This window comes from Aquila chrysaetos, chromosome 5 (genome assembly GCF_900496995.4).
Source record: "Aquila chrysaetos chrysaetos chromosome 5, bAquChr1.4, whole genome shotgun sequence".
Classification (NCBI taxonomy): Eukaryota; Metazoa; Chordata; class Aves; order Accipitriformes; family Accipitridae; genus Aquila; species Aquila chrysaetos.
In genome coordinates, this window is record NC_044008.1 from 31,913,981 (window position 1) to 31,940,264 (window position 26,284).

The 26,284-nt window shown below is 36.9% G+C and overlaps 1 protein-coding gene across 49 annotated transcripts in view; it reads left to right on the forward strand.

Annotated features, from left to right (window-relative positions):
• NRCAM (neuronal cell adhesion molecule) overlaps positions 1-26,284 on the forward strand; it is a 166,622-nt gene that overhangs the window by 78,846 nt on the left and 61,492 nt on the right. For 26 of the 49 annotated variants that reach the window (XR_005932410.1, XM_041123501.1, XM_041123502.1 and 23 more), the window contains 8 exons: positions 13,457-13,642; positions 15,978-15,995; positions 17,789-17,894; positions 20,766-20,962; positions 21,880-22,002; positions 22,382-22,552; positions 23,006-23,062; positions 25,133-25,244. Coding sequence is in view for 48 of the 49 variants with exons in the window: in XM_041123501.1 (XP_040979435.1) it covers positions 13,555-13,642; positions 15,978-15,995; positions 17,789-17,894; positions 20,766-20,962; positions 21,880-22,002; positions 22,382-22,552; positions 23,006-23,062; positions 25,133-25,244 (872 nt within the window). In the remaining variant the exon portion in view is untranslated. Of the gene's footprint in view, positions 1-13,456; positions 13,643-15,977; positions 15,996-17,788; positions 17,895-20,765; positions 20,963-21,879; positions 22,003-22,381; positions 22,553-23,005; positions 23,063-25,132; positions 25,245-26,284 lie in introns of those variants that run through there. The other 23 variants (XM_041123507.1, XM_030013526.1, XM_030013546.1 and 20 more) reach the window with 7 other exon arrangements.

Below are 26,284 nucleotides of genomic sequence, written 5' to 3' on the forward strand. Positions count from 1 at the left end.
CCTATCAGTCTGCTAGTACCAACATACAGTCTGGATTACAAGTTATGTAGTAAAGTGCTTTTTTAGTACTATCAGCAGAATTTCAGAAAGTTTTTTTGTAGTTATTTTGGGATTTTGTAATATGTTTTCTTCTTGCAATGCTTTTTTTCCTTTACCTTGAAGAATCTTTCTTTAATTCAATATTTATTATTAATTTTGTGGGAGCATATCACATACACTTAGAATAGTATTCATATAATGAGAAAACAGACTATTTGAAAGAGTACATTGAATGGAAGAAAGTTTTTCCTCATCCACTGGTGCAACTGTGCAGAACTGCACTAAGCTTAATTTAAACAGGAAAAAAAAATTACTATCCTTGCAATGTGTGCTGTTTGCATTTGAGATCTTGATTTAAAGGATAAATTAGTTGTAACAAGCCAAAGAAAACAGTAGTAAACATGGCAGTATGAAAGAAACTTCTTTTATCTCCTTGGTGGTACTGTGAATGTGAAATTCAAATGAATCTGTGAACAATGTAAATTTTTACATCAAAGTGTAATGTTTACTTACATAATAGATATGAACTCCTAGGTAAGATTTTTTGTTTCATTAATGAATAGCGTACACATACAAAAAACGCTTTGAAAGCTATTTCCCATTTAGGGAACAAACTGGATTAACTTCTTGATGAATAAATGAGCTTTTTTTACCCTAAAGGGTTGAATTAATGATTTGTATAAAAAAGCTCACTCAGGCTCTAGTTATTGGTTTTGTCCTATTGCTGCTTGCTTAAATTGCACCTAAAATCATGTTATTTTAGTGGTGTTGTGTCTTCTCTGATTCTTTTAAATGGAAAATTGAAAATATTCTTAACACATAAAATACATTTCAAATGAGAAAGGGCAGTAGCATCGGAATGTAGGTTAGCACGTGTCATTTAGAAGGTTTCAGTTTGATAAGGGTGTTTTAAAACTCTATTAGATGTGCAAGATTTATTGTGAGAATTAAGTTGCAGGGTCTTATTTTTGATACATTAAAATAAAAAATGCGTTCAATTAAAAAGCCATAATAATCCTTTAACACCATAATAGCACAGAAATTTTCCACATTTACGTAAATGTGAAACGCATAAAAATAAGTCCTTCATTTATATTTTTGAATTACTTTTTTTTTTTTGCCTTGATAATGCAGGTACAAGGAACTGGCTGGGGAACAGAGATTTAACAGAATCAGCTGCAATAAAGATTATAGAACAAATCTTAAGAGTTTTAATCAAGCCAAGTTCAGATGAAGCCAGTGGCAGATTTGGTTGAATAACACCAGCAAAATGAGGGATTAATCCTAAAAATATGAATTTTAGTACACTGTTATTTGAAGTTGTCTCGCTAAAATACCAACATTGGGTCTATCCATTTGTGTATTTAGACAGATGAGGTTTATCAGTCAATGGCAGTAAAACTGGCTAAATTCACACAGCTTGTTTAAAACAAGGAGGAAAATATCCTAATAAATGGAATGAATGTGGTAGTTGTGGGTAACAGTAGACTCCAGGGAGGAGTAATAACAGGTGAAATGCTGGTTCATCCAAAATGTCATCTTTGCTTCTGATGGTTTCATCCAAGGCACTTTTCCTGCTCTGAACTAAAAACGTTCACTTTTACGTCCGGCTGGCAATAGAATTGACTGAAGTAAAAGCTGTATGAAGAGGAGGATACTCTTGATTTGTACTCCAGAGTGAGAGGTCGTGGTGGTGATGGGTCACAGCGGTCTGTGCTGAAATCTCTCTGTACACTTCAGATTTTCTGGAGTTTGCCTTATGATGGATCTGCAGTGGTGCCACAATGTGTCTGAAGGCCTTAGTGCTTTTAAATACTCCCTAATTACTGCAATATTGGTTTTTTTCACCTTTCCCTTGTTTCTTCCTGTGAAATATCTGTAATGCTCTTGTAGCCCTTGTTTAAAGGTGAAATTTATGCTGAACCAATCCATCACTGTGAATTCACTGTAGAAGGGGGCAGCAAATATTCATGTGCAAACCAATAAGCTGTTACAGGTCTGTTTTTTCCCCCATCATCCTCCAGACTGTGGCTTTCAACCCTGCTGGAAAATGATTTTTCTGTTTTCACGTTAGTATGATGTTGAATACTTTCAATTTCTCTACATCTGACTTTATGTATATAAAATTTTAACGTGTAATTCCAATCTTAATGCCTTTAAATACGTGCACACTTTCTTTCCTTCTTGCCTTTCCCCTCTATCTCACAAAACCCGAAATGTACTATTTGGCTCGTATCTTCTCAATCCCCTCGCAGTGCTTTGCTTCAGCAGTTGCCTGCCCCACACCTTCACCCTCTTCTCCCCTCGGCTCCCAGCTCAGAGAAGCGCCTGCCCCGTCCTCTCTCTGGATCAATCTGCCACCTAATGGAGGACTGCCATTATTGTTAATATTTGTAGGCAGAAGATGGTGCATCCAGACCCTTCCGTGCCCTACTCATGGACAATGGGGGAGAAACCCTGGTGGAATTTACCCGTGTTGTGGTGGTGAGCTCTTGAGGGCAGACACCGAGTCTCTTTTGCTTTCTCAAGTGCCAGCCAAATAAGTCAGCTCTTAATGACGGCGACAGGCGGTGAGGTTGTGTCAGTGTTCACGTCCTGTCAGGCCTTGCCCTGTTGCATACTCCCACTTAAAGCTTCCACAATGTCCACAAGAGCCTATATGTTCAGGGACCTGGAAGCTCCACAAGGTAGTATTAAGACAACAAAAAAACAAAACAAAACAAAACAAAACAAAAAAAAAAAAGCAAAGGCAGCAAGAAAAAGAGAAAACTTGAATGCCAGCCTTCCCTGCTTTATCTGTAGAGTTGAGGTGGCCAGCTGCAGCAGCCAGGTTTTATGAAGGTGACAAAGCTAGTTAGCTAGAGATGCTCATATAGAGAAGTGATAAAGCCAGAAAATCTTAAAATTGGAAAGTTCTTTCTGACCGTTGTTAGGTCACTAGTCATCCCTGCACATATGATCCTCAGTAGCATACCTGGGCACGGTGACCTGGTTATGAAATGTAGCACAACACTGGTGATACCTGCAAACAAATTTTAAGGAGTTGGTTCGTTTGCTTAAGTCTCACATCATTCTGTTGGGAACAGTGGCAGCATGAATTAGTGTTGTTTAAAGCAGGGACAGACCTGATTTGCACAGCCTTATTCATTGTGAACATTATCAGCACTTTTAGAGAGAAAGGCAGGGATATTTCTGAAGTGTAGAAGTGTTTGTATCTGAGCTCTCAGTTCATTTCAGTTTTTAGTGGTGGGCAGAGATTGCAAGCTAACAGATTTAATTTTAACTCCTTTAACAGAATTAATTAAAATTAAACCAGCAAACATGCTAACTTTTGCCTGTTAAATAGATGTTACACATAGGTGGCCAGTCCCCAACCCCCATATCCAAAAAATCTACCCAAGGCAGCTAGCTGGAGTTTGTACAGTTTGTTCCCTTAGCACTGTTTACCCTCCTTTGTTCATGTACTTGTTAGGGTTTTATGTCTGACAGAATGCCTTAGTCCTCAGTTTCTGGCACTGTCCCTATTCTGAGTGACCTCCTCCCTAGCATAACTATTCTGGCATTTCATGCTAATATTAGTGGTTTCTGCTCTACTTCCCAAAGGGAGGAGTTTCCCTGTCTTTGAATCAGATTCTGCTCTTTTGCACAGTAGCTTTTCACAAGAATATCTCCAGGATTGCAGGAATACTTCTGGACAGATAGTGCTTTTGGGGTTAGCTGTAGGGATGCAAAGAAGGTAATTAACCAGAGTAATACAGTCTGTGTTACCTTCTTCTAAGCAAGCTCTCTGAAGCCCCTGCTCTGAATTCTGGTGGGTTAAAAAAAAAAAAAAAAGGAAAAAAAAAAAAAGGAAGAAAATCCCTTTCATCATATCTCCTGGGTAAAGAAATTAACATTTCGGGGAGCATTTCAGCTGAGCATCTCTTTTGCATATTTACATGGAACTAACTGTAGTTGTTGAATTGTGAGTCTTCACTCAGGATGATGGTGCATTTTTCTTCTGCCCACTCTGCACTCTTCCTTCTGGTTCTGTTTGCACAGTACGGTATGGCTGTCATATCAGTCAGATGATTCATAGATATCTTTCGCATAAGCACTGTTTTGCTCTATTGCAAAACCTTTTCGAGGGAGAGAGATGGGCTACTTGAAAACCTTTGTCTTGTTGAAGTTCAGTTGTTGAACTGAATTAGATCTTCTGAAAGTGGACTTAATGAGCAACTAGATCATTTGCACGCTTCTAAAAATGTCAAAGCGTAGCCTGAGGAGCTATCCTAACGATACCATCATGTGGGTACCTGCTTTTAACATCCAAGTGCTCTAAAAATGTGTTTTCTTAATTTGTTTTCTCTCGCTCACTCTGAATGATTTCTAACTCACTGAGAAATTGAATAATAAAGCTGTATTCTTTACTTTCCTTGATCACTATATTTAGTGATTTATTTCAAGCCAAACTATATCTCTCTAAACCTATGCAAGTTATGTTTTAACTCCCTCCTGTGTAAACCCATAGTCTTCAGCAGATTTGCAAAGATGCACTCAATTCAAGCACTTCAACCAAGTCTTTGAAAGACAGCAAAGTATGCATACATGCATAAGAGATGAAGCATATTTGTTCAGGCTGTAATGACTCTAAAGGACTACTGAAATAAATGGCACTGAACCATTGTTTTTATGCTCTATTCCATCTTCTGTTGTAAGTGAGGAGGTAAAGAAGGTGTAAAAGACTGAATCCAGTCAAGAATTTAGGACACCAGAAAGCACCCAAGCAAGACTGAGACGCCTGAGTTTAAATTTGCAATCCAAAAATGCTGTTCAGCTGCTGATTTGACTCTGGAGGCATCTAAACTTGCCAGGCTTACTAGGCTTACTTTCCTGTTTGAGGGCTATCCACCGCTTTGCTCTGCTATGTATATAATCGCTCCAGCCAAAGCAGTTTATAACTTAATCTGAGCAGGATCTAGAAAGTAAGTGCTCCTCTGTTTAAATCCTCAGAAGGGCCAAATCCAGTATAGGTCCTCAGGAAATATGTAAGACAACTGTAGAAGGACAGATCAGCCCTGCTCCAGTCCAGTCTTTTAAAAATCAACTCTTAAGTGGCTGCTCTCAAGAGAAGATTCGAGTCTGTGGATCATGACTGAGTTTATGGGCTTACCTTGCAGCCCTTAATTAGGCATTTGAACTCTGTGCTTACTTGGTTTTTTTACCCTGCGTTTCTGGGCACTCCTAGGATGTGGTACTTGTACTTCTAGAGCAGGCAGTTGAAATAAGACTTTGTGGAGGGGGATTTTTAAGGACCTATATCCTTGCTTTTTTAGCTGTATACCAGTGCTCACAGTGATTTACCAGTGAGCTGCAGTTAGCAACTATAGAATTTTGTAGTGTTCAGGGAAGAACAATACTAAACACTCACAAAAGAAAAAGGCAAAAATACTTGGAGAGAAGAAAATCTAAAAAAAAAACCCCAAACCAGAAACAAATAAACAAGACAAGATCCAGATTGCCTATGCCTTATCAATGTGGGAAAGATAAAGCTGACCTGGAACCCAGGGGTTTCCTCCTATCTCCCATTCAATGGGCAAGTGGCTGTTGGAGGGATTATATCTTACAGAATTACCCAAACAGACGTATCTTCATTTATAGCCCCATCTGCCCTAATAAAACACTGTTAAAGGACTGATCTGGTGTTGACTGTGCTTAGGCAGACCCTGAGCATTCACACCCTTGTAGGACCCTGCTCAGTCCTGGCTGGGCCAGAGGAGTCAACCTCGTGCAAGGCTGCATCAGCTGGGTGGGTGTCGGATAACCTGGTACAAGTGTAGTTCAGTACCGATGCAAAATGGGCGGATAATGAAGCTGTTTCACGTTGCTAGTTCAGTAGTTGATACTGAAGTTACGCTAGAAGCGATTGGATCTCCTTGTGCTGGGGCTGTGCAGATGCGCAGTCAGTACTGATACTTGGGTGAAAGAGCTTCTATTCTCATGGCAGATGTGTTGGCCATTGCCGTGGAGGAGACAAGCAGACAGATATTTGGTTTATTTTGATAGGACTAAGTCTTAAGAACAGAAACAGGATTAGCGCTGTTTTGTGAATTACTTCACAATAATTTTCTTCTTTCCCTGTTGATTTATTATTGCAAGTAACATGATGAATTGGAGGAAAAAGTGTGATGCATGATGTTAGGATGGAGAGCTTTTTTAGTCATAGTAACCATTAATAAATATTAAATAACATGTGTTGAATATACGTATTTCTAGTCAGCAGGTCTACATGTGATGGGTCTACCTGTGAGTCCTAGAGGAGCTGGTGGGAGAGATTTCTGGTTCACAGGTTTTCATTTTTAATATGTTATTTAAGACTGGAAGAAAGCTGGTGTTCTGCCCAGATTCAGAGTAGACAAGCAGATTGAGCAGGGTAAATATAGCCTGATATAAATCACAGTGAACATATGGAAAAAGCTGATTGGGGATTCAGCTGATAGGGAATTAAAGGCCATGAGTAAAATTAATTCTCTCAGCATAGTTTTATGGAAAGCAGGGCTTGTAAAACAAATGATTGACAAAAGCTTGATTTTAATCTTTTAATATTTGATAAAATTACAAGTTTGATAAGATGATGCTGTCGATGTAATAGACTTTGAAAAGCATTTGACTTATTGCTGTGTGAAACTGATTAATAAAAACAGAAATTGAACTATATAATGAAACAGACCAGACTTTAATGAATAACAAACCAGCTAGCAGGTCTTAGTATAGGATTGTCGATAAAGGAGTTTCAAGGACTAAGTGATTTTTTCCCATAGTGGAAAATAGAGGATGAGACTAAAGAGACTGGAAGTTGTGGCTAGGTGGTGGGAAGGAAGGACACCAGTGTGAATGCTGAAGTATGGTCTCGGAGCCAAAAGAGTAATGCTGTGTGTAGGGGGAGTCCAGGAGCGTGACCAGGCTGCTGATTTTTTGCTGTATATAGAACTGCTAAGAACATTTAGAGTGCAGCACACAGCTTTGCTGTCTGCCTGTGTCAAAAAAGCTTAAAAATGGCTAAAGTACATATAACCATCTAACACTAACGAGTACTTGCAGCATCTGAATTAGTGCTGAGGAGTTCTTTCTTGAATTCTAGAGTTCTGTCTGCACAGTTTATTCTTGATCCAGTCTTCTTTACATGGATGTCCCCATAGCACATACGATGTAGCCAAAAGCAAAGCAATGGGCTTAAGCGTCATAAACAGGGGGTCAGAGAAAATGATTTAGTATTCCCTGATGACTTTAAATGATGTATCTATAGTAGACTGTGACAAATAAATAATTTGGAGGAAAGCAGTGTGGTATTTTCCAGAGTTCTAGAGGATTAGAAATAGTTCTGATTTGGTGCATTTTGGAAAGTTTTAAAAATAATTCATTTTTACGTACGTCTGTATTCAGCCACCCCAGAGCTATGTGTCCTGTGGTAAGTAGATGAAGACCACCTACCTGTAAATAGACCATACCTTGGACAATTTACATCTAATAGGTAAGAGATGGATGGGGAAAGCAAACCAGTGGGGGTTGAATTGACTACCTGATTATTCAAGAGCAGAATTTTGAATAGGACTCAGGTCTGTTGACACGTACATGGGTGTTTAGTCTATTAAGTCACGCTACCTCCATAAAAACAGCTAGAATAAAGGCCATATCTAAATAGTGTTATCGTTTCCATTAGTAGTATGTCCATGCCACTTAGGTAGTGTATCACTAAGTGCATTGTTACCTGTTTCTATTTGAAAGATTTTAAATTAAATAATTGTTTCCAATCAGAGTTTTTAATGTTACCTATTACTGTAAATGCTAGGTAAGCTAAAAAAGAAGTGTGAAATTTGAAACCAGTTGTTCAAAAATATTTTGAATGATCTTATTGATACTTGTATAGTTAGCATAGTTGTATAAAATACATAAGCCCTATAAAGTTATGTCATTAAGTGATAAGGGTATTGCAGTTGTCCTCAAAAGCAAGCATTTTGTGCTTTTTATCTGTTAAAAATATAGAATAAAATCTGTGTATTATCAACATTCTTTTTTATGTAAAAGTCATTAAATCCATTTACCTCATTTGAAATTGCTTTTCATGTTTCTATGGAGCTTTATATAAGGCTGCTTTGAAACAGGTTTCCTTGAAAACTGTTTATTTTTCCTGTATCCTAATTATATCTGTCTTTCGCTGTGAGAAGAAATAAAGGTATTAGACAAATGAAGCAGAGGAATGTTTTTGTTCAGTAGTAATTTTCCTTTCATTTGCAGTCTCTAACTTGTTCTCCATTAATTTAATCATGACTATATAGAAGAGAATGCCTTTTTTTCCTAATGTGCATGAAATATTCCAGTTGTTCTTTCTTGCAGTTTTATAGCCCTTTCACATTTCTAACATTGACCTTGATTTCAGTTCACATTCATAGAGACCTTTTTGTCTTAAAATAATGTAATTGAGTAGAAATGCATATCAGTTGATGCATCAAAACTCTGTGGAACAATATTACATTTAGAAAATACTTTCTTTAACTTTGCACTAGGCTGAATTTCAGTAAATACACTTCCTTACACCTCTTGCATCCTATCAAAGAAATATTGCAGCTGCACTTAGAAGGAAATCAAAGATGCCAGGTGCGTATGTTGAAGATAGCTAAAGGAAAAGTGTGTTCCATCTGTCAGCTGGAGCTTTAATTGATGAAACTTTGAAATGTCTATTGAGAGTGTATCTGTCTGTATTAATATCCCAATTAGGAATCAGTAGTACTCAGTATTAGTATAGGATAGTAAAATATACCATGCTGTGTGCGTTCCATGATCATGTATACTGTTCAATTGTTAACACTCTCCCTGGCAGATACTGACCTGAGCCAGCCATAATTCTCCCAGACAACGCCTGGAGATGATTGAGGGAGTAGCACAGTGCATAGGTAGTATGGAGACTTCTTCAGAGGGAAAGGATGTAAGCCATGATGTGTCAGTTTCTTCTCCCAAGTAGAAAGTGACAGGACAAGAGGAAATGGCCTCAAGTTGTGCCAGGGGAGGTTTAGATCGGATATTATGAAAAATTTCTTCACTAAAAGGGTTGTCAAGCATTGGAACAGGCTGCCCAGGGAAGTGGTGGAGTCACCATCCCTTGGAGGTATTTAAAAGACGTGTAGATGAGGCGCTTAGGGACATGGTTTAGTGGTGGAATTGGCAGTGCTAGGTTTACTGTTGGACTCAATGATCTCAGTGGTCTTTTCCAACCTAAATGATTCTATGAATCTATGATTCATTTGCTCTTAAAATCACAGAGAAGATGCCTCTCCCATTTGAGTTATAGTATGAAAAGGAATGTTGAATTCTGCCTCCCAAATGATCCCTTCCATATGCATGCTGGTTTTGCTAGCTCCTTCAGTGTTTTCAAAATATCTGTTTTTGTTTATGGCCAAAAGTGTCCAGACATGTGAGTCACAGCGAAGAGATCACTGGCACCAAACTGTGTTTTGTGCTCCTGCTAGATATTCTACGTCAGGCTCACTGGTGCTTTTGATTCTTCCAGTTGTGTCTTTCTGTAGCTCATCTGTAAAAAGTAGCAATATCTTTTTTTAAAAAAAAGTGAGAGAAAAAAGTGCACGTCTCTCACTTGATTCTTATTCTTTTGTCATACATAAAAGCCCTCCCTTTGAAATCTGATATTATACTTTGTGATAAAGTATTATTATACTTTGCTCATGCATTCATATTTACCTTGACTCCTGTTTGTTACACCATAGCTTCAACCTTTAGTCCATGTTTCTACTCACAATCAGCTTCTCAGCAAGAAGCACAGAAGGTATAACAAATGATATTTTGTTATGTACAGAAGAGGTACATAGGTACAGAGAATCTTATTTTGTACAAATCTATGAATAGACTCCTGAATGAGCTGTCAAAATATATGTGTTTTCCTATGAAAAGGTTAGGACAAAATGTCTGAGTTACGAGAGATCTTAGATAAATTATCTGGAGGAAAAGGCAATCTGCTGTGTAAATATTTCAAGTTTTGAAATTGAAGCCTTTATTTACATTGATCTGCACTTAGAGGCCTGGCCTTATTTTGTAGTGGATAATCTTATGTCAAAGCAATGTTTAGTTCTACTCAGCAGCTGTTGTGTTCATACTAAATTATGTCAGATTTAATCTTGAATATATTCAACAAGAGCACCCAGTTGTGCTGACAAACTGAAAATCATTTTCAGTTAAATATGTTCTATCACAAACCATTTGCGTACATTGCCTCTCTGAAGAGTGACAAAGCCAGTGTGCAAGCTCAGCTTTATAATTCCCTCTGCCTGTTGAGTTCCCATATGATATCCAAACATCCCAGCAGTAGACTCAATAGGTATCCTACTGGCATGTTGCAATAGCAGAGGTACACAATGTGAGGCATTTTCTCAAGGGTATTACTTTCTCAATCATTTTAATTGCACATGCCTGATTTACCACGTATTCATTTGTACTTGTTCAAAGGGAATGCAATTTAATTTTAAAATATTCTCAAATCACTGTGATACTCATTTTACACAGTGAAAAAACAAGACAATAAAGTGGATAATCAGGTTCTCAGAGTTCTGTAAGCAGAACTGAAATTTTGCTTGGAGAAGAAACAATAGAAGTCAAGGTTCGCTTGTAGAATACTTCAAAGAAAATTCCTGTAAGTCGTGGGTCAAGCACATTGTACAGAGAGAGCACCTTGTTAACTGCAATGATCATGTAATGAGGAGATGACATAAAGATCAGGAGAACAGTGTGTGAGAACCTAGTTTAACTGGAGAAGAGCAGACAGCTGTAGTCGATGGAACAAAATCATCTCTTCTGGAGAGCACTTCATCGCAGGAAACGTGTTGGAGTACTCAGGCACTTTCAAGAGAAGCCTTTCTCCTTCCCCTACTCACTGCAGCAGGAGCATAGGAAACTATATGTGCCAAAAGTGGGATGGAAGAAACACTTCTCCCCTTCCCCAGCTAAACCCCCAGCACTTTAGGGTGCTCATTTAAAATGCAAGGAAGTTCAGTTTATTTTTCTAGGAAAGTCTGAGTACTTGTCATGCTTCCCTGCTGTACGCCTTACAGCATACGCTTTCTGGGTATTTTGGAGTTAGGCTTGCCACCTTGTCTGCTTCTGCAGTTCCAGTTTGTGTAAATAATTATGCAAAGGCTAAAACTCAAGTGCTCTCTTCTGATGACTTTTGTAATCTTTCTAATCCTTCGTGACAAATACTTAGTTGTTTCATTATGGTGTGCGGTACTGTAGATAGTTTTGAATGTGAGTAACCAATTTGCCCTCTCGTGGTGCCCCAGTCAGCAGTTCCCCAGAGCTCCAGGAGCAGTACGTCTCAAGGAGTTTAACCTGCTGGGATGTTTTGATTTTGAAAGAAAGATTTGTGTTATAGATACTAACAGTAAGAATCAGGGAGTTTGATGTGCTAGGTTAGGCTGAGAGGTTGCACTCTACACCTCAGTTCTGGTTTCTAGTTCCAGTCTCTGCTCAGAAGACTATACAAAGAGAAAGACCATTTACAGCAGCAGTTCAGAGACATCGTTTCTTCTGTAACTTGAAGACTGAGGGAAATTCTTATTTAACGCTTGTAAGGCAGCTGCTTCTTTGCAACTTTAACTCCTTGTGGACTTGATGGCATTGTGTTTCACATCTGTAGGTAGAGCTGAGGAAGTGCTCTCTTCAAGGTAAATTAATGCTGGTCATTGTGAACTTTCTAACCAGTCTGGCATCTGGGAATTGCTTTCTCAGCTGATGTCCATTTACTGAGAATGCATTGTGTAAGCAACATTTGGATTTCTAAGGCTGTATTCTTATAGCTCTTTGTAGGCCACTGGTGATGATGATGGGGCTTGCAGGCAGCTAGTTTTTACTCCTTCAACTTTCTTCTAAGTTAGAGCTTGGTCCTGAATGAGGGAGCCAGAATCATTCTGCTGTGGCTAATATGATCTCTCCTGCTTGGTTGAGGGGGAAAATCTAGCACATTTCAAAGAACAGATTTCCCTTAAATTTCATTTCTGCCACCTATTCACATAGGAAAGGAGGAGAAGAGACTGTGATGGTGTGCTGCCAGTTTGTTACCTGATCAGAAAGTAACTCCCGAAACACACAAAGTATGTTTAAAGAGGAGACATTGCTTTATTCTGCGCAGGGTGCAAGGTGGAAGATTCCCAGACATTGAGCACACCTACTAAGGTTTTCAGTCCATGCTTATACACTACAGTTAAAGCACCATGCCTAATACATATGTTCCGCCTAACTACTGCATATTCATTATGCTGAGCAAGTATGACGTGTTGTTCTCTTGAGCAATCATCCCAGAGTCTTCTACGCCTGTGCGGGGGTCTCTGGTGGTCTTCGGGGGTCGTTTGGGGAAGAATACCCCTAATCCTTTTATCCTCTTATGGGCATGCGTCATCTGAGGACACCAAGGTCTTTGTTTCTCTTGCCAACCCCTCCTTTGTCAATGCAAGGAGGAGGTATGTCCTTGATTAGCAAGTCTGTAACTCTGAAATGTCTGTTATCTGGTGCCTTGACTATTTTCCAAACACTCTAAAGCATCCTCTATTGTAAGCAGCGTCTTAAACTAGATAAGCTTTACCCTGAGTACACAGAATCTACACAATACTTGAATAGCAAGCAGACTACACTTCTCGTGTTTTAGTTTTTTATCTTTAAGCTATCACCTCCTTATTTGTTATTCAGTCTTTTGAAGGCTCCAGGCAACAAGTTAATTAGATTTTGGTTTCAGGCTAGAAATGACAAAGTATTTTGATGTTATGTATTTTGGGTGGAATGAGAAATCCAGGAATAAGAGTACATGAGCTAGCACCTCAGTGTGACAATCCATGAAGCCTTCTGTATTCAGTCTACAGCTGTCTATTAGAAAGAGTTCCAAAGCGGGGAGAAGCTAAGATACCTAACTCAAAGCTGCAGGAAGATCCCACAGTTTACTTAGCAAATTTGTGGCCAGACATGTTTTCATTGGAGTAGATGCCTAAAATAACTCTTTCCAAGAATTGTGCAGGATGTTTGAAAGAGAGACTAGGTGGGCATTCAGAGCTTTAATCTCCTACATCTACTTCAGAGGACTATTATCTTTAGTATATGCTGTTTTTTAACTAGCAGGACTGATGCTTTGTCATTCTTGGGAGAGTTATTTGTATTTCCATTCAACAAAGTTGTAGTTGTTCACTAACTTCCTTAGGAAGGTGTTATGATCTAGGTGTCCTAAGAACTTCTGGACCTCTGCTTGGATTTCATTAGAGCACATGGTGTAACTGTTATCCCTGGATATAGTATGTAGACTGCTGGTATTTCATAATATTATTAAGATGTGATCATTCAACTCTCCATAGTATCTACACACTGTTATTCTCTTATTTTTATTTACCAGGTTTCATGTCTATATTTACATAACTCTTCCAAGCTACCTAGTCTGATGAAGTTGCACTTCATTCTTCAAGCGTGATTTACTCAATACAGCCTAAAATCATGATGAAAAAGAGCATATCTGCAAGCAAAGCTTCCTTGGTCCTCTTTCTGTGCCAAATGATTTCTGCATTGGATGTACCTCTTGACTGTAAGTATTAACCTGCTAAATAAGTGCAGAATAATGGAAGGTCAGTTAAATAATTTCTGTATAGGAAGATGAAGATAACTCCAACATGAAGCTAAACATGGAGTGTGTTTGCTCACTTCAGTCAGGACATTATGATTGTGAACATTTACACTAATTTACTGAAGATTTTAAAAAACTTTGCATATAAAATTACTTGCATTGTTCACTTGGGAAGGGTTAGCATAGGATTCTCATGAATACTGACACTTCGATGTGCTATTGAACACTTTATTTGATGAAAAGGAAGAAGGGCAGAGAAGCCCAGTTAAATGCTAATTATTTGTGAAATTAAGATCATATTGACAATTTGCTGAAAACCCCAGAACAATTCCTACTTGCTGTAAACAATCACCCTTATCTGCATGTAAGAGGTTTCCAGGAGCTGATACAAGATGTAGTAAAAGATTCAAATACCTAAAATTCAGATACTGGAAGCATCTTACTTTTTGATCCAGAAGAGTAAGTTAGGCTCTTAGATATCCTAAGCAGTGCCTGAAAACGGTTAAGTACTTAACTTTAAGCTGAAAGCATGTGTGCTGAGCAGGGACCTCTAGCATTAACCAGTGAGGAAACATCTAGAAGAGGGGAAATCCCAAGATCTGAAATTCTTGTCTAATATAACACTGTTAGTGGGGAACCTTGAAGGTAGCACTCCATGCTGAAAAGGAAGCAATGGTAGCTGCTGCGTTTTATAGCCCTAATAGCTGATTTTATGAGATTAATCGTGCTTCAGGTTGTTATTTTCTTCCTAAGATAAGCATGATCACATTTTCAGAATTCAGTGAACCATGTTGCACTTCACAGTGACTATTCATTTGTTAAACTAATTACCAGAGAACATTAGGGCCAGTGTTAAATTGATGGATTAATACATCAGTAAATTTGCCTATGATTCTAATCTGCATGGCTTTCTTTACCCCTATGTTTTTGATACCTTCCTACCTTCCATAAATGCATGTTTTTCATTAATAATCATTGACATAAATTGCAACTGCTTTGGTGTTTTTTTTCTCCATGCATATTTACAAGCCTCTCAAACCAATGACCTGTATTTCTGTAACAAGATCAATATATCTGAATCACATCGGACTTGTTGTGCTGTGAATACCTTTAGAGCAATAAGCTGTGGCTTAAAGAGGGCTTTAAAAGTTAGATGAATGAATGTCTTATTTTCTAAACTCAGTTTTTCTTCCTAAATATTTTTGCAGGCTAGAAATAGTGTTTTAAGCCCATCTTATAGTTTAGTAACTAATGTAAATCGTGCACCACTCTAATATCTGTTGTATAGAGCAACACTTCAGGTTAAATTAACCAGAAATGCACCAATAGATAAAAATAAGTAGCCCTTTTAGATATATCACATTAACTCTCAATTAATTTGTTCCCTACTGCATAATGCTTACTAATTTTGTTAGGTCTGATAAAGTCACATACTTGAATTTTTAGCCAAAAATCGTATTAATCAAAATTACATCTTTAATGATGTTATTGCTTTCATAAATAATGATTAGAATGGGCTCTGGGAGAGCACCACAAGGGAAGGACTTATATTTTCTGTGAGTTTTCCCTACATACTCACCACAGAGATCTGGTGGTGAGAACATACTTGATTAGTTGAACCTTTAGGTTTCAACCAAGTTAGCAGTTCCTATGCTCGTCAGTGTCTCGTAGTAGGTAAGGGATGACTGACAATGTAGCTGACCAAAAGCAGTTGGAGACATGTATGCAAAATATTTGAAGTAAGCAATAAAGATGTGACAACTAAGATGATTTTTTTTGTTTAGTTATTTTTCAAACCAAAAGGGATTGCATGTCTGTTGAGTAGAATTAGGTGCTTTCGTCTTTGTAAGAGTAATTTTAGCCTGAAGCATTCTCTTTGTTCTTCCATATGATCATAGGGGTGGATTGATTTTGACAGCAGCATGAGGGCAGTGCACTCCATTAATTCTGATTTGCTGTCTCCTCAGTATCAGTGTTTTGTGTCCTTGCAAGGCCAAAATCACACACCACGGTTGCCCTTAAAAAGTCAACGCTTCAGAGAGGTTTCTCATACCATGAACTTGAGATAAATGTAGTAATATCTGACACAATAGAAATCGTGGCTGGAATTTCAGGCATCACGGCATGGGTTACAGTGCTAAATATTTTAAATGTTTTCTTTTTAATGGTGACCAATGTACTTGTCAGAGATACTTACCTTCCCTCTCAAAAATGCTAATTTTCTTTTAACTAACAAATGTTTCTCTTTAATCTCCATTTGTCCATTCAACTGCTGATTCTGATGGGGGAATAAAAGCAAAACTTCTAGAAGAATGTAAGTTCCTGTCCACAAAAACTAGGCTGTGTGCTGCTGAAAATTAATACTGATTGTGTTGCAAATTGAATTTGCAGTCCAAAAATGTGTGATTCTGAGATTTTATTGATAATTTGGTTTGCTGTAGCTAGATGTTTTGTGCATGCAGTGTTTAGAAAATACTACTGTACATAAATCAGTGTTCTGATATTTTGAACAAATTAATTGTGTGATTTTTGATTGTGTGCTATCTGAACATTAAAATCTTTACTCAATATCAGCATAAGCAATGTTTTATTACTACTTTCAGGAGTAAATATATTTGATAAAAAAGAAATTCATTGGAATATATGTCCTTATATACTGTTTTACATGTCCGAGTTGGAGATACTTCTATATCTTTAAAAAACACATACTGACCCTGAGAACTGTCTCTGAGAGGAAAAAGGACTGTCTTCAAAGTGCCTCTAAAGAAAAACACAAAAAATCATCATCATGTAAAAATGTTGCCTTCCTCTTTTAAGCACTCTCCTCTCTGCAGTGAGGAAGAGGAGCAAAAGCCAGCTCTGCACGGCCTGTTCTACTTAGCTGCTATTTCTCATTATGATTCCATGATCTGATTTTTTTTTCCTGGATATTTCTTGTGGGTAGGGCTTTACTGACGGCTACCTCTTTCTGTGTAACAGAGTACTTAATGTATAATGGTAGGGAAGACTTAAAAAAAATATCCCAGATTTACAGTTTTAACTGGCTAGAGTGAGGCCTAACTCTACTCATTGAAATATTTTGCTGAAGTGGGTAGAAATGTCCCCAAAGTACTAGCAAAGCGTATTGCTGGACAGATAATTTACAACATTTAGACAGGGATGTTCACAGCCATGTTATTAACCTGATTCCTTTAGATGACACTAAACTATAAACAGATGAATAATGTTGAGGAAGACACCTTTCTCACTACCTTAATACCATAAACAGGATTTTTTTAAAGGCAAAAATATGCATAGATAATGGTAACAGATTATAAATTACTTTATAAATAGGTAAGCACCAACTACTTTGTCAGGTGAATAAATTCTGTTTTGTGCTACACCTGCTAGAGTACTTGATAAATCATAAATGTTAAATGTTTTTGTCTCCTGGGGCAATTCACAAGATTGACTATATTTTTGTTGGGTTTTTTAAAGGAGAATCAGTACTAGACTTCTCCTACATGTTTACTCTATTTGGAAACTAGTTACTATTTTTGTCATCTTTTACAGAGTCTTTGACTTATAACACATTTTTTACTCCTGAAAAGTAGCTCCTAAAAGCATGCTTTGTATATTAATTCAATGTGTTAAGCACAATAAATGTGTGAAAAGTTTACACGCATAGAGAATTTGGAAATACATAAAATATTTAGAAATACAAAGCAATGTATGTTTTTTTCCTTCTGTGTGGTAAAAAACATTTTGTGGGGGTCTATGTCTCACAACACTTCATTTAGGATATGTTGGACTTAGAATTCAAGTGCCCTTTGGTTTTGTGAAAATCTGTTGAAAACTGATGTATAGAAATGATATTCATTAAACTTTTTGGCCAAGATCTTCATCTGCTCTAAATCAGCATAGCTCAGTTGGACGTTAGTATAGCTACACTGATTTACAAGAGTAGAGGGCTTCAGCCTCCTAATACAAAGGATACTTTAATCCCAGTCTTCTGTCGATGATTTGGTTGCTAACTGCAATTCTGCTTTCTCTGCTTACAAAACTATCTTGCTGATACTTTGAAAATATTGTTAAATTCCTCTTTGTTTCTTATATTCCATAATGAAGTGTCGCAACCTCCTACGATAACTCAGCAATCTCCAAAAGATTACATTGTTGACCCTCGAGAGAATATTGTAATACAGTGTGAAGCAAAAGGAAAGCCACCTCCTAGGTTAGTAGCATTTTGTTTTGCTTTTGTTGGCCTAACAGCATAGGAAAACTAGGAGAAAATAATGTAACTTTTGTAAAGTAACAAGTATGTGCATATGTATGTGCTTGCACACACAGAAACATGCATGCACTCCTACCTTTGTAATTTAAACAGCTACCAGATAGCGGCATAAATTTGACTCTTCTCATACTTGACATTTAAACTTTTTCATAGTCATCAAGCAACTGTAGTATTTTTTTTCTCCTCAAAGCTCTAACAATAAAATAATACTGGATTATTACAGGAGCAGATAGGTAAATGCCTGTGGAAAGCTCAAAGAGGCATGCCATACTATCAACTGGATCACATTCCAGATTTAGGCATAGCGTCTAAGAAGAATGGACATCAAATAAATTCAGAGTAACACTAATAAATTTAAAGTTAATGTTTTGTAAATCATTGCGTTTTACGAGGCTCATCTTGAAATACGTAAGCATTTTGTCAGAAGTTATGTAATTTGTATCAGTTTCAATGATCAGTAGCCTTGATTTACCAAGTCTACCTAATAGCCTTAACTTTTGGTTTTGGCAGAAACTGTAACCCTTTGTATAGATCAGATTCCCGATCGTCTTCCATTTTAAGGCCCTGTTTCAGTATCTTGAAATATTTGAAAACTACTCGTTTCAAGATCCTGTGTACCTGCGCTGGAAACAGCAGTAGCTGTGATCCATTCTGGCATTGCTAGTAACTGCTTCTGATTTCAGAGACTGTGAAGAGATATGTGCATCTCTCTGCTCTCAGTAGTGTTATGCTACAACTTACTAGCAAGGTCAGTCTATAATTGTTCATTCAGACACACATAGAGCTCATTAAATGTACTTCCTCTGAATAACCAGGGTTTTTTCTACATTATTCCTTCTCGTTGCCTTGGGATCGCGGTCGTTATCATGCTGGGCAGCGGAATGGAGAAGATGGTGATTATCTGTGGTTCTGTCACCCTTTCTAGTGTTCTGTTAATGGTAGGAGTGCCATAAAGCTGCTGTGTTTACCAGATTTTTAATTTAGCAGGCACAATGCCATTCTCCAGAGTCTGGGTGTTGGCCAGGAGGATCGGATGATTATTGTGCACTTTGGGACAACCGTACTGCTTCTGCAGATGTCTCCCTTGAATGCCTTTTTTGGGTTGGATTTACCTGAGAGAACAAGAGCACTGTCTGTGAGACTGACATATCTGAGTCATGTGCCAGGGCTCTCTGCCTCATCTTCCCCATCAAACCTGCGTCTCACTTTGTTCCCCTGCTACAGAGGAAGTGACAGGATTTAAGTGCAGAATTTTCTAACAAGTTTTATAAGCTTGTGCTTAGTTTAGCTTATTTTTAAAGATATGACATCCAAATAATTTATTACAATAGTTAGTCCGGTCCATCAGTCTTGATGACCTGCAAATGCCTATTGGAACTTGAGCTGCTTCAAAGCTCTGAAGTTGAAGATGAACTTCCTCAGCCGGGAGCGTGAATTGTTTGTTAAAACTGGGTAACTTCTTATGGGTGAGAGCAGCTGGCATAAAGGTTTAGGGATGTGCTGCTACCTATAGCTTGAGCAGCAAAGATTCTGACTTTCATGCATCTCAAAATTCAGGGTTTTGTACCACATTTGCCACTGCTCATTTGAGGCTACGTGACAGTTCCCTGTATCCTTCAGTATTATTGGTAGCAGAGGATTACAGAAACCCCATGTTCTGCAGCTTCGCCCGCAGGGTCATAAGAAACAGGTTCACTGTTGGTTCACTGTGCACACTAGTCCTCCCAAAAACACGGCAGTGTGGTGCAGTGCTGCTGGTCAGGTCCAGTTCTTGTGCAAATAGCGCATCCAGTCTTGCCCTCCTACTGCAGAAGGTCAGAGCACAATTTAAATAACTTAAAATTTGAGCTTTTCTAGTACCATATATGTTTATACTTTTAGGAAGCATTCTAACCAGTAAGCATATATAGTGTTTGTGTTTAAGATTATGAAGCTAAAATGTAGTAAGTACAAAAATTGCTGTTCACAACATTTGAACCTGTGAGTGCTCAGCACTTCACAGGCATTGGTCTAGCTCTCTGCAACAATACTTTTCGCCATTAACAAAGTGTAAGTAAGAAATTGGTGTTTACGGTAGTATAAGTCGCAGACTGTGAATCTCTGCTTTTTTACATGTTTTTTTATGAGTTCTAATACTCTTCATTTTTAGTGACTACTTTTCAAAACATCTCTTGCTTTGAGTAACACCAGTATAAATTTACTAGATTAATTATGGACTATAAGACTGCAAAATTTCATTTAAAGAATCATGGTTGTTAGAGTAGTGAAAAGAAATCAAACTCACCACACAGTCTTTAATTCACTTGCATAACTTTAAAATGGCCAAACCAATTAAAAGAAATGGTCTCCTGCTGGGACCTGAGATGACACATTTTAGCCCAGAGCAAGTTTCTAAAGGCAGGTTTATAAACCCTTTCAACAATAGGTTTTATAATGGAAATGCTAATGCAGCTTTAGCAATATCAGTTCTTGCAGATGTTACTGTATCATCTTTAGTAGAAAGAAAATCAGCTCTTTTCCGTATACGATTAACTTCAGAATCTTTTAATGTAATTTTTTTTTAAAAATATTGACTTTGAAATGGCTCCTGTTAACAAGTTCAGCCAAGCCTTTTATCTTAAAATATTGCCAGATTTCTTGTATTAAAAAATGCTCTATTGCTTTATTAGTTAATTTAGTTTGGGAAAAAGCTTACTTATCTGCTAAAGAAAAAATACCACACATTATTGAAAATTACTTTTTTCTTCTTTCTCTCCATACAATCTACAAAACACAACTGTAGAAGAAACTTATTTGTTTTTATTATTTTAGCTTCTCCTGGACACGCAATGGAACTCATTTTGATATAGATAAAGATGCACAGGTAACAATGAAACCAAATTCAGGGACCCTTGTCATAAATATTATGAATGGTGGGAAGGCAGAAGCATATGAAGGAGTATACCAGTGTACAGCAAGGAATGAACGAGGAGCAGCCATTTCCAACAATATCGTTATAAGGCCTTCTAGTAAGTGAAGCTTTTAATGTTCATAAAATGTGAAACACTTTGGTTTGCTTATTTTCTTACAAATGCTTCACTATTTTTTTTTCCCTTCTTAAAAATTTAATCATCAAAGTGATCATGTTAGAAGGTATTGCATAGTTTCTGATACTCAAATTTAATAACGTATTGCATGTTCTCTTTAATATTCCATAGAAAATGTAATAACTAAAATGCTTTCCTGTTTTGTTTTTTTTTTGTATGTCTGGATCACCTATCGTTTAAAATTGGGTTGCATATATGATGCTACAATTAGAAAAAAATGTTTAAATCCTTAATACACATCATTGATGAGGACAATTTTTATTCTCTTTCTGATGCATGTATTCCACAGGTTTTATAATAGCTTTAATACAGAACATATTGGGACCAAAAAGAAGATGAAGCTAAAAAATTTTGATTAATGGTAGACTGTTTCTACAGCTTTTTATGTGATTTTTATCTGAGATCAGTTTTTCAAGCTTCTCAGCTTAAATTGTGCTGTTCTCACATGTTTTAATAAAACTGTGCATGTATAATACTGTTTCAGGAATGTCTACTTTTTTTCCTAATTTAGTGCATCACTTTTTTTTTTTTCATTATCATAGTTAAAACTTTCCAAGGTACTGTTATAGAACCTTTCATAAGTAGCCAAAATAATTTGAATCAGTTGATTACACTTTCAGCAAATCATTGCTGTACAAAATGTTTTAAAGAAAACCTACTTTTCTCCCAAGAAAGCATATAAAAGAACAAAAATAAATCTTTAGTAAACATGAAAGGACTTAACATTCTGATGCATGTCGTTCTTCTGTTTTTCTGGAATATTATGTGTATTTCTTCCTTAAATTCTGGAATTTTTATCAATCCATAGTTTGTATGTGTGTTAAAATTACTTTCTATAGGATCCCCTTTGTGGACGAAAGAAAAACTAGAACCAAATCAGGTTCGAGAAGGTGATTCACTAGTACTACACTGCAGACCTCCTGTTGGTTTACCGCCACCTATAATATTTTGGATGGATAATGGTGAGTTTGTTTTTTATGCAGAATTTGTTCACTTTTTGCGGTTTTGCTACATAGTTGATCATTGCTTACCAAGACCACAGATGGTGGAGTTTCCCTTTTAAGTTAAAATTCAAAGAATTTCCATTTCTGTAGAAATGAAGAAACAAGCAAACATGCAGCCCAAAAGCATGAAGCTAAAAGCAGCTGGAGATCTTAATGTAAGTTGTAGGTTAACCCACTGGGAAAGAATGGAAAGACAAGGGAGGTCGAGAGGAGACATAGAAAGGTCTATGTATTTACAAACCCACAAACAGTGTAATGGAGTGAATGTGGAGTCTGCAGATCATAATAATGGAGTGTGTATTCTAATTGAGATAAATGTGTTCTTGTTTTCTCTTAGCTTTCCAAAGGCTGCCTCAAAGTGAAAGAGTTTCCCAAGGTCTAAATGGAGACCTTTATTTTTCTAATGTACAACCAGAAGACACCCGGGAGGACTATATCTGCTATGCAAGATTTAATCATACGCAAACTATACAGCAGAAACAACCCATTTCTGTAAAAGTCTTTTCAAGTAGGTATTGCATTACCTAATTACGTACTTACATAGTATTTATCCAAAATTCTCAAGTTATTTGCTGAAGTTAAGTAGTGTTACGCTAGGGAATTTTGTCATTTTAATTCTGAATAAGAAATTACGTTACTATTTAAAATTAAAATGTAATCTCCAGTTTTCCTGACATATAATTCATTTTAAAAGCTATCGTTTTTTCCCTTTATAAGGCTTTGTCTTTTGAAAAAATGTTTTGTAAGATTTGAAATACTGCAAAAATACAGTGTAAAAAATAATAGTTTTCAGATGGTTTTCATGTCCAAGAATATCAAGTTATTATGATTATTGTAACTATTGAAACAAATTAATCAATCATTTGATTAACTTGCCGTGGCCATATCATCACCTTTTGATTCCCAGTACTTTGATTTATCCCTCTTGTATGCATTCTTCATGATATTCTGTTTATTTCAGTGGATTCATTGAATGACACTATAGCTGCTAATTTGAGTGACACTGATATTTATGGTGGTGAGTTACACTGGTCCCCACTGATACTCCCTGTTTCACAGTAGCATTTAGTTAACTAACTTCACCTCCATGGCTACTTAACCTTTTGCTCCCTTTTCAGTTCCTAATAAAGGTATCTTTTAGTGCTGGTGATAATACATACTTTAGAAAGGGACTGCACAGTGTGATCCTTTAAAATATTTAATGTTTCAATGTTATTGTAACATATGGCTCATAAAAAATATAAACTCTTATAACAAATGAGTGCTTTCACACTGGGGCAGATTTTAAAAATTGCCTATTTGATTGCTTCTGTACTGTGTCGCTTTTTGTATATTTTTCCTCCAATTTAGTTTGATATGTTCATTATCACTAGGACTATTCAATATCATATGCTGCATAATAAATAACAACAATTAAGCATTTAACAGATGCACTTCACGTTTAATAGCTTATTGAATGTACCATTCATTTTTAACATACTTCATAAGTGTAAAACTGGAATTAATTAAAATCTAAACACTTTAATACTATCTATGAATAACTTCATAGGGGAAAGATGAGTTTTGTTTGTCTGGTGTTTAAGCTGATCTTTATGTTAACCTGTGTTGAATGGTCTTTTGTATATTGTGAATTAAATCCTCCTGAACAGGTGTATGTATGTTTAGCAAGGCTGACTTTGGAGCAACACTGATACTGTAACACTTGAGGTTCTAGATTCTCCACTTGATATTGTGTGAGATAGATAGAAAATACATGATATTTATTCTATTTTTGTCTTTTTCCTTGTCAAATGAGGCTTTGTACATGGTAAACCATAACTTATGGTAATCTAAAATAAAACGGGGCACAGAATATTTTAATTCTCTGCGTAAAAATAAGATGCCATTCAGGAACAAACAAGAAATATGTACCTGAACACAGAATGATATATTAGCTACAGTTAGTGAGGAAGACACCATTTGGTTGGCTCACAACTCAGAAATACCAGAGGTAATTCTTACGAATTTTCGTAGTCTTGCAAAATGAGTCAGCAGTCCTTAGTAGTGCCAAAACTGGGTAGATTGACTGGGTTATTGCCTGTGACTATCAACTGCATTCTTGACTCTAGACCACCCTTTTCTCCCAACTTTAGGTTGTTCGTGTACTAGTTTTTAAGGAATTCATAGCACATACTGTATTAAAATTAAGTGTTCGTTTATGTTAATCTATCAGTAAATCCTGTACCCTAATAAACAAGAGTTTATTATGTTTCTGCTCACATTTTCAAAAAATACAATAATTTACTGTAATGATTCAGACTCCTACTGCACTTTAGAGCAATTTAATCCTATATTTTAAAATTGCTATGAAAGAACATTAGAGTATTTACAGAAAGCACTCTTATTCTGACTCTATAAAGCCAACAGAGTATAATGTCAGAAATGGGTCGTATATTTATAGCTGTCTCTTTACTGTGGTTATTTCTTGTGGGTTAATCAATGGTTCTTTATTACCAGACTGGGGAACAGTTTGTATTAAAGTTAAATGTATAGTAAGAGGAGAATACAAGGCTTAACTTCTGAAAAGACGCTTTACATTGTCTAGAAAATACTAAACAAAGCGTATTGTGGAGTGTACCTTTTAACCCCTTGGTTTATATTTCTGAATACAATAACTTTGCTTTGTTTGTGTTTTCATGGAAGCCCAGAAATTTTTGGTAACTTTCAGTCTTACACTATGACTCATATCACTGACCTCTTATTCCGCATAACAGTTCTGCTGAAGTAAATAGGGGCTGCTTAGGATTAAGGCTCAGCATCTATCCATCAGGCTGCATAGTTGCCTATGTAAAAACTATGTATCAATTGCTCCCATCTTTAATAATAACATTTTTCATGTATGTGTTCAAAATTATAGCATTTAACAGGTTGAGATATGTCTGTCAAAAACCTAATCTGTTGAGCTGTGTAGCTGTGTAACACAATGATTCTTGATTAAATGGCCAACGTGGAGCAAAATCTCTGTCCAAAATGTGATAATGGATGTATGCATTTGACCAGTATTAAAATAAAATTTAGAAATTAATTATTTTATTTTTTCTTGTTCCAGCGAAGCCAGTTACAGAGAGGCAGCCAATTCTTCTAACACCAACAGGTAGCACAAGTACCAAAGTGGAACTCAGAGGAAATGTGCTTTTGTTGGAGTGCATTGCAGCAGGATTGTGAGTTACTTTTTAGAGAGTGTTTTTCTAAATAAAAATACAGAAACAGAGGGAAACATTTCAGAAATGTTTAAAATGTCACCGTTGTATAAGCTTAGATATTTCAAAGAAACAGAAATGTAAAATGGAAAGAGCTCTTTTAAGGAAGCCCACCATTTACTTGGGCATCAGCAGATTTAAAAACTGACCATGAACATGAGTATGGCCTCTGCCTTCTTATATCCCCAAACCCTACACACAGGATTCAGGTTGTACCATTGTTTTTTTTAAAGGATACAAGCAAGAAATGCTATAGGGTAGACTTGGGCACACATCTGTAGAATTGCACTCAGGAATCAAGCCTCTAGTTTTTTCTTAGATTTACAATCGTTAGGCTCTCAAATTATATAAAAATAGATAAGACTCTGCCTTCTAATCTGAAAAAACTGCTTGCATATGCTAATAATTACTTAGTAGATCAGCTAGGTGGGAGTTTTTAGAACATAACTTCAGCTCCTTACATCCAATTTCTCATTGTAATTGAGTTTAATTGGTACTTGTTTCTTCGATGTAATGCAAGTTTGCTTCTGCTGGTTATTGTGCAAGTAGAAAATGACTAAAGAGCAATTTAAATTAATGAATTAGTTTGATCTTAAATCAGTTTCATTCTCAGGAAGAGATCTGAGAATAGATTGGTTAGTGCAGACGTGGAAGATCTTTAGTACCTATTTCAGGAACTGTAAACATGTTTACAGTGCACAAAAGCATATAAAGCAGAGTGCTCTGAGGTAGCCATGAGGAAAGCCAGTAATTGCAAGTGATGCAGCACAGCATCACGCACGTGTGTTCACTTGCATAAGCTGCATAGGGCACGCTCATGCACAGCTTGACGTGGCTTGATACAAGCATCAGTGCAGTGTTTCTGTCTCCGCTGTGGTCTGCTCAGGTGTCTGCATCAGCACCACTAGCAAAACCACACCTATGAGTGGGAGTAGCATCAGCTCAGGTAATCTTCATCTGCAGTATAGTTACATGCTTTTTGACAACCCTGCAATAACAGT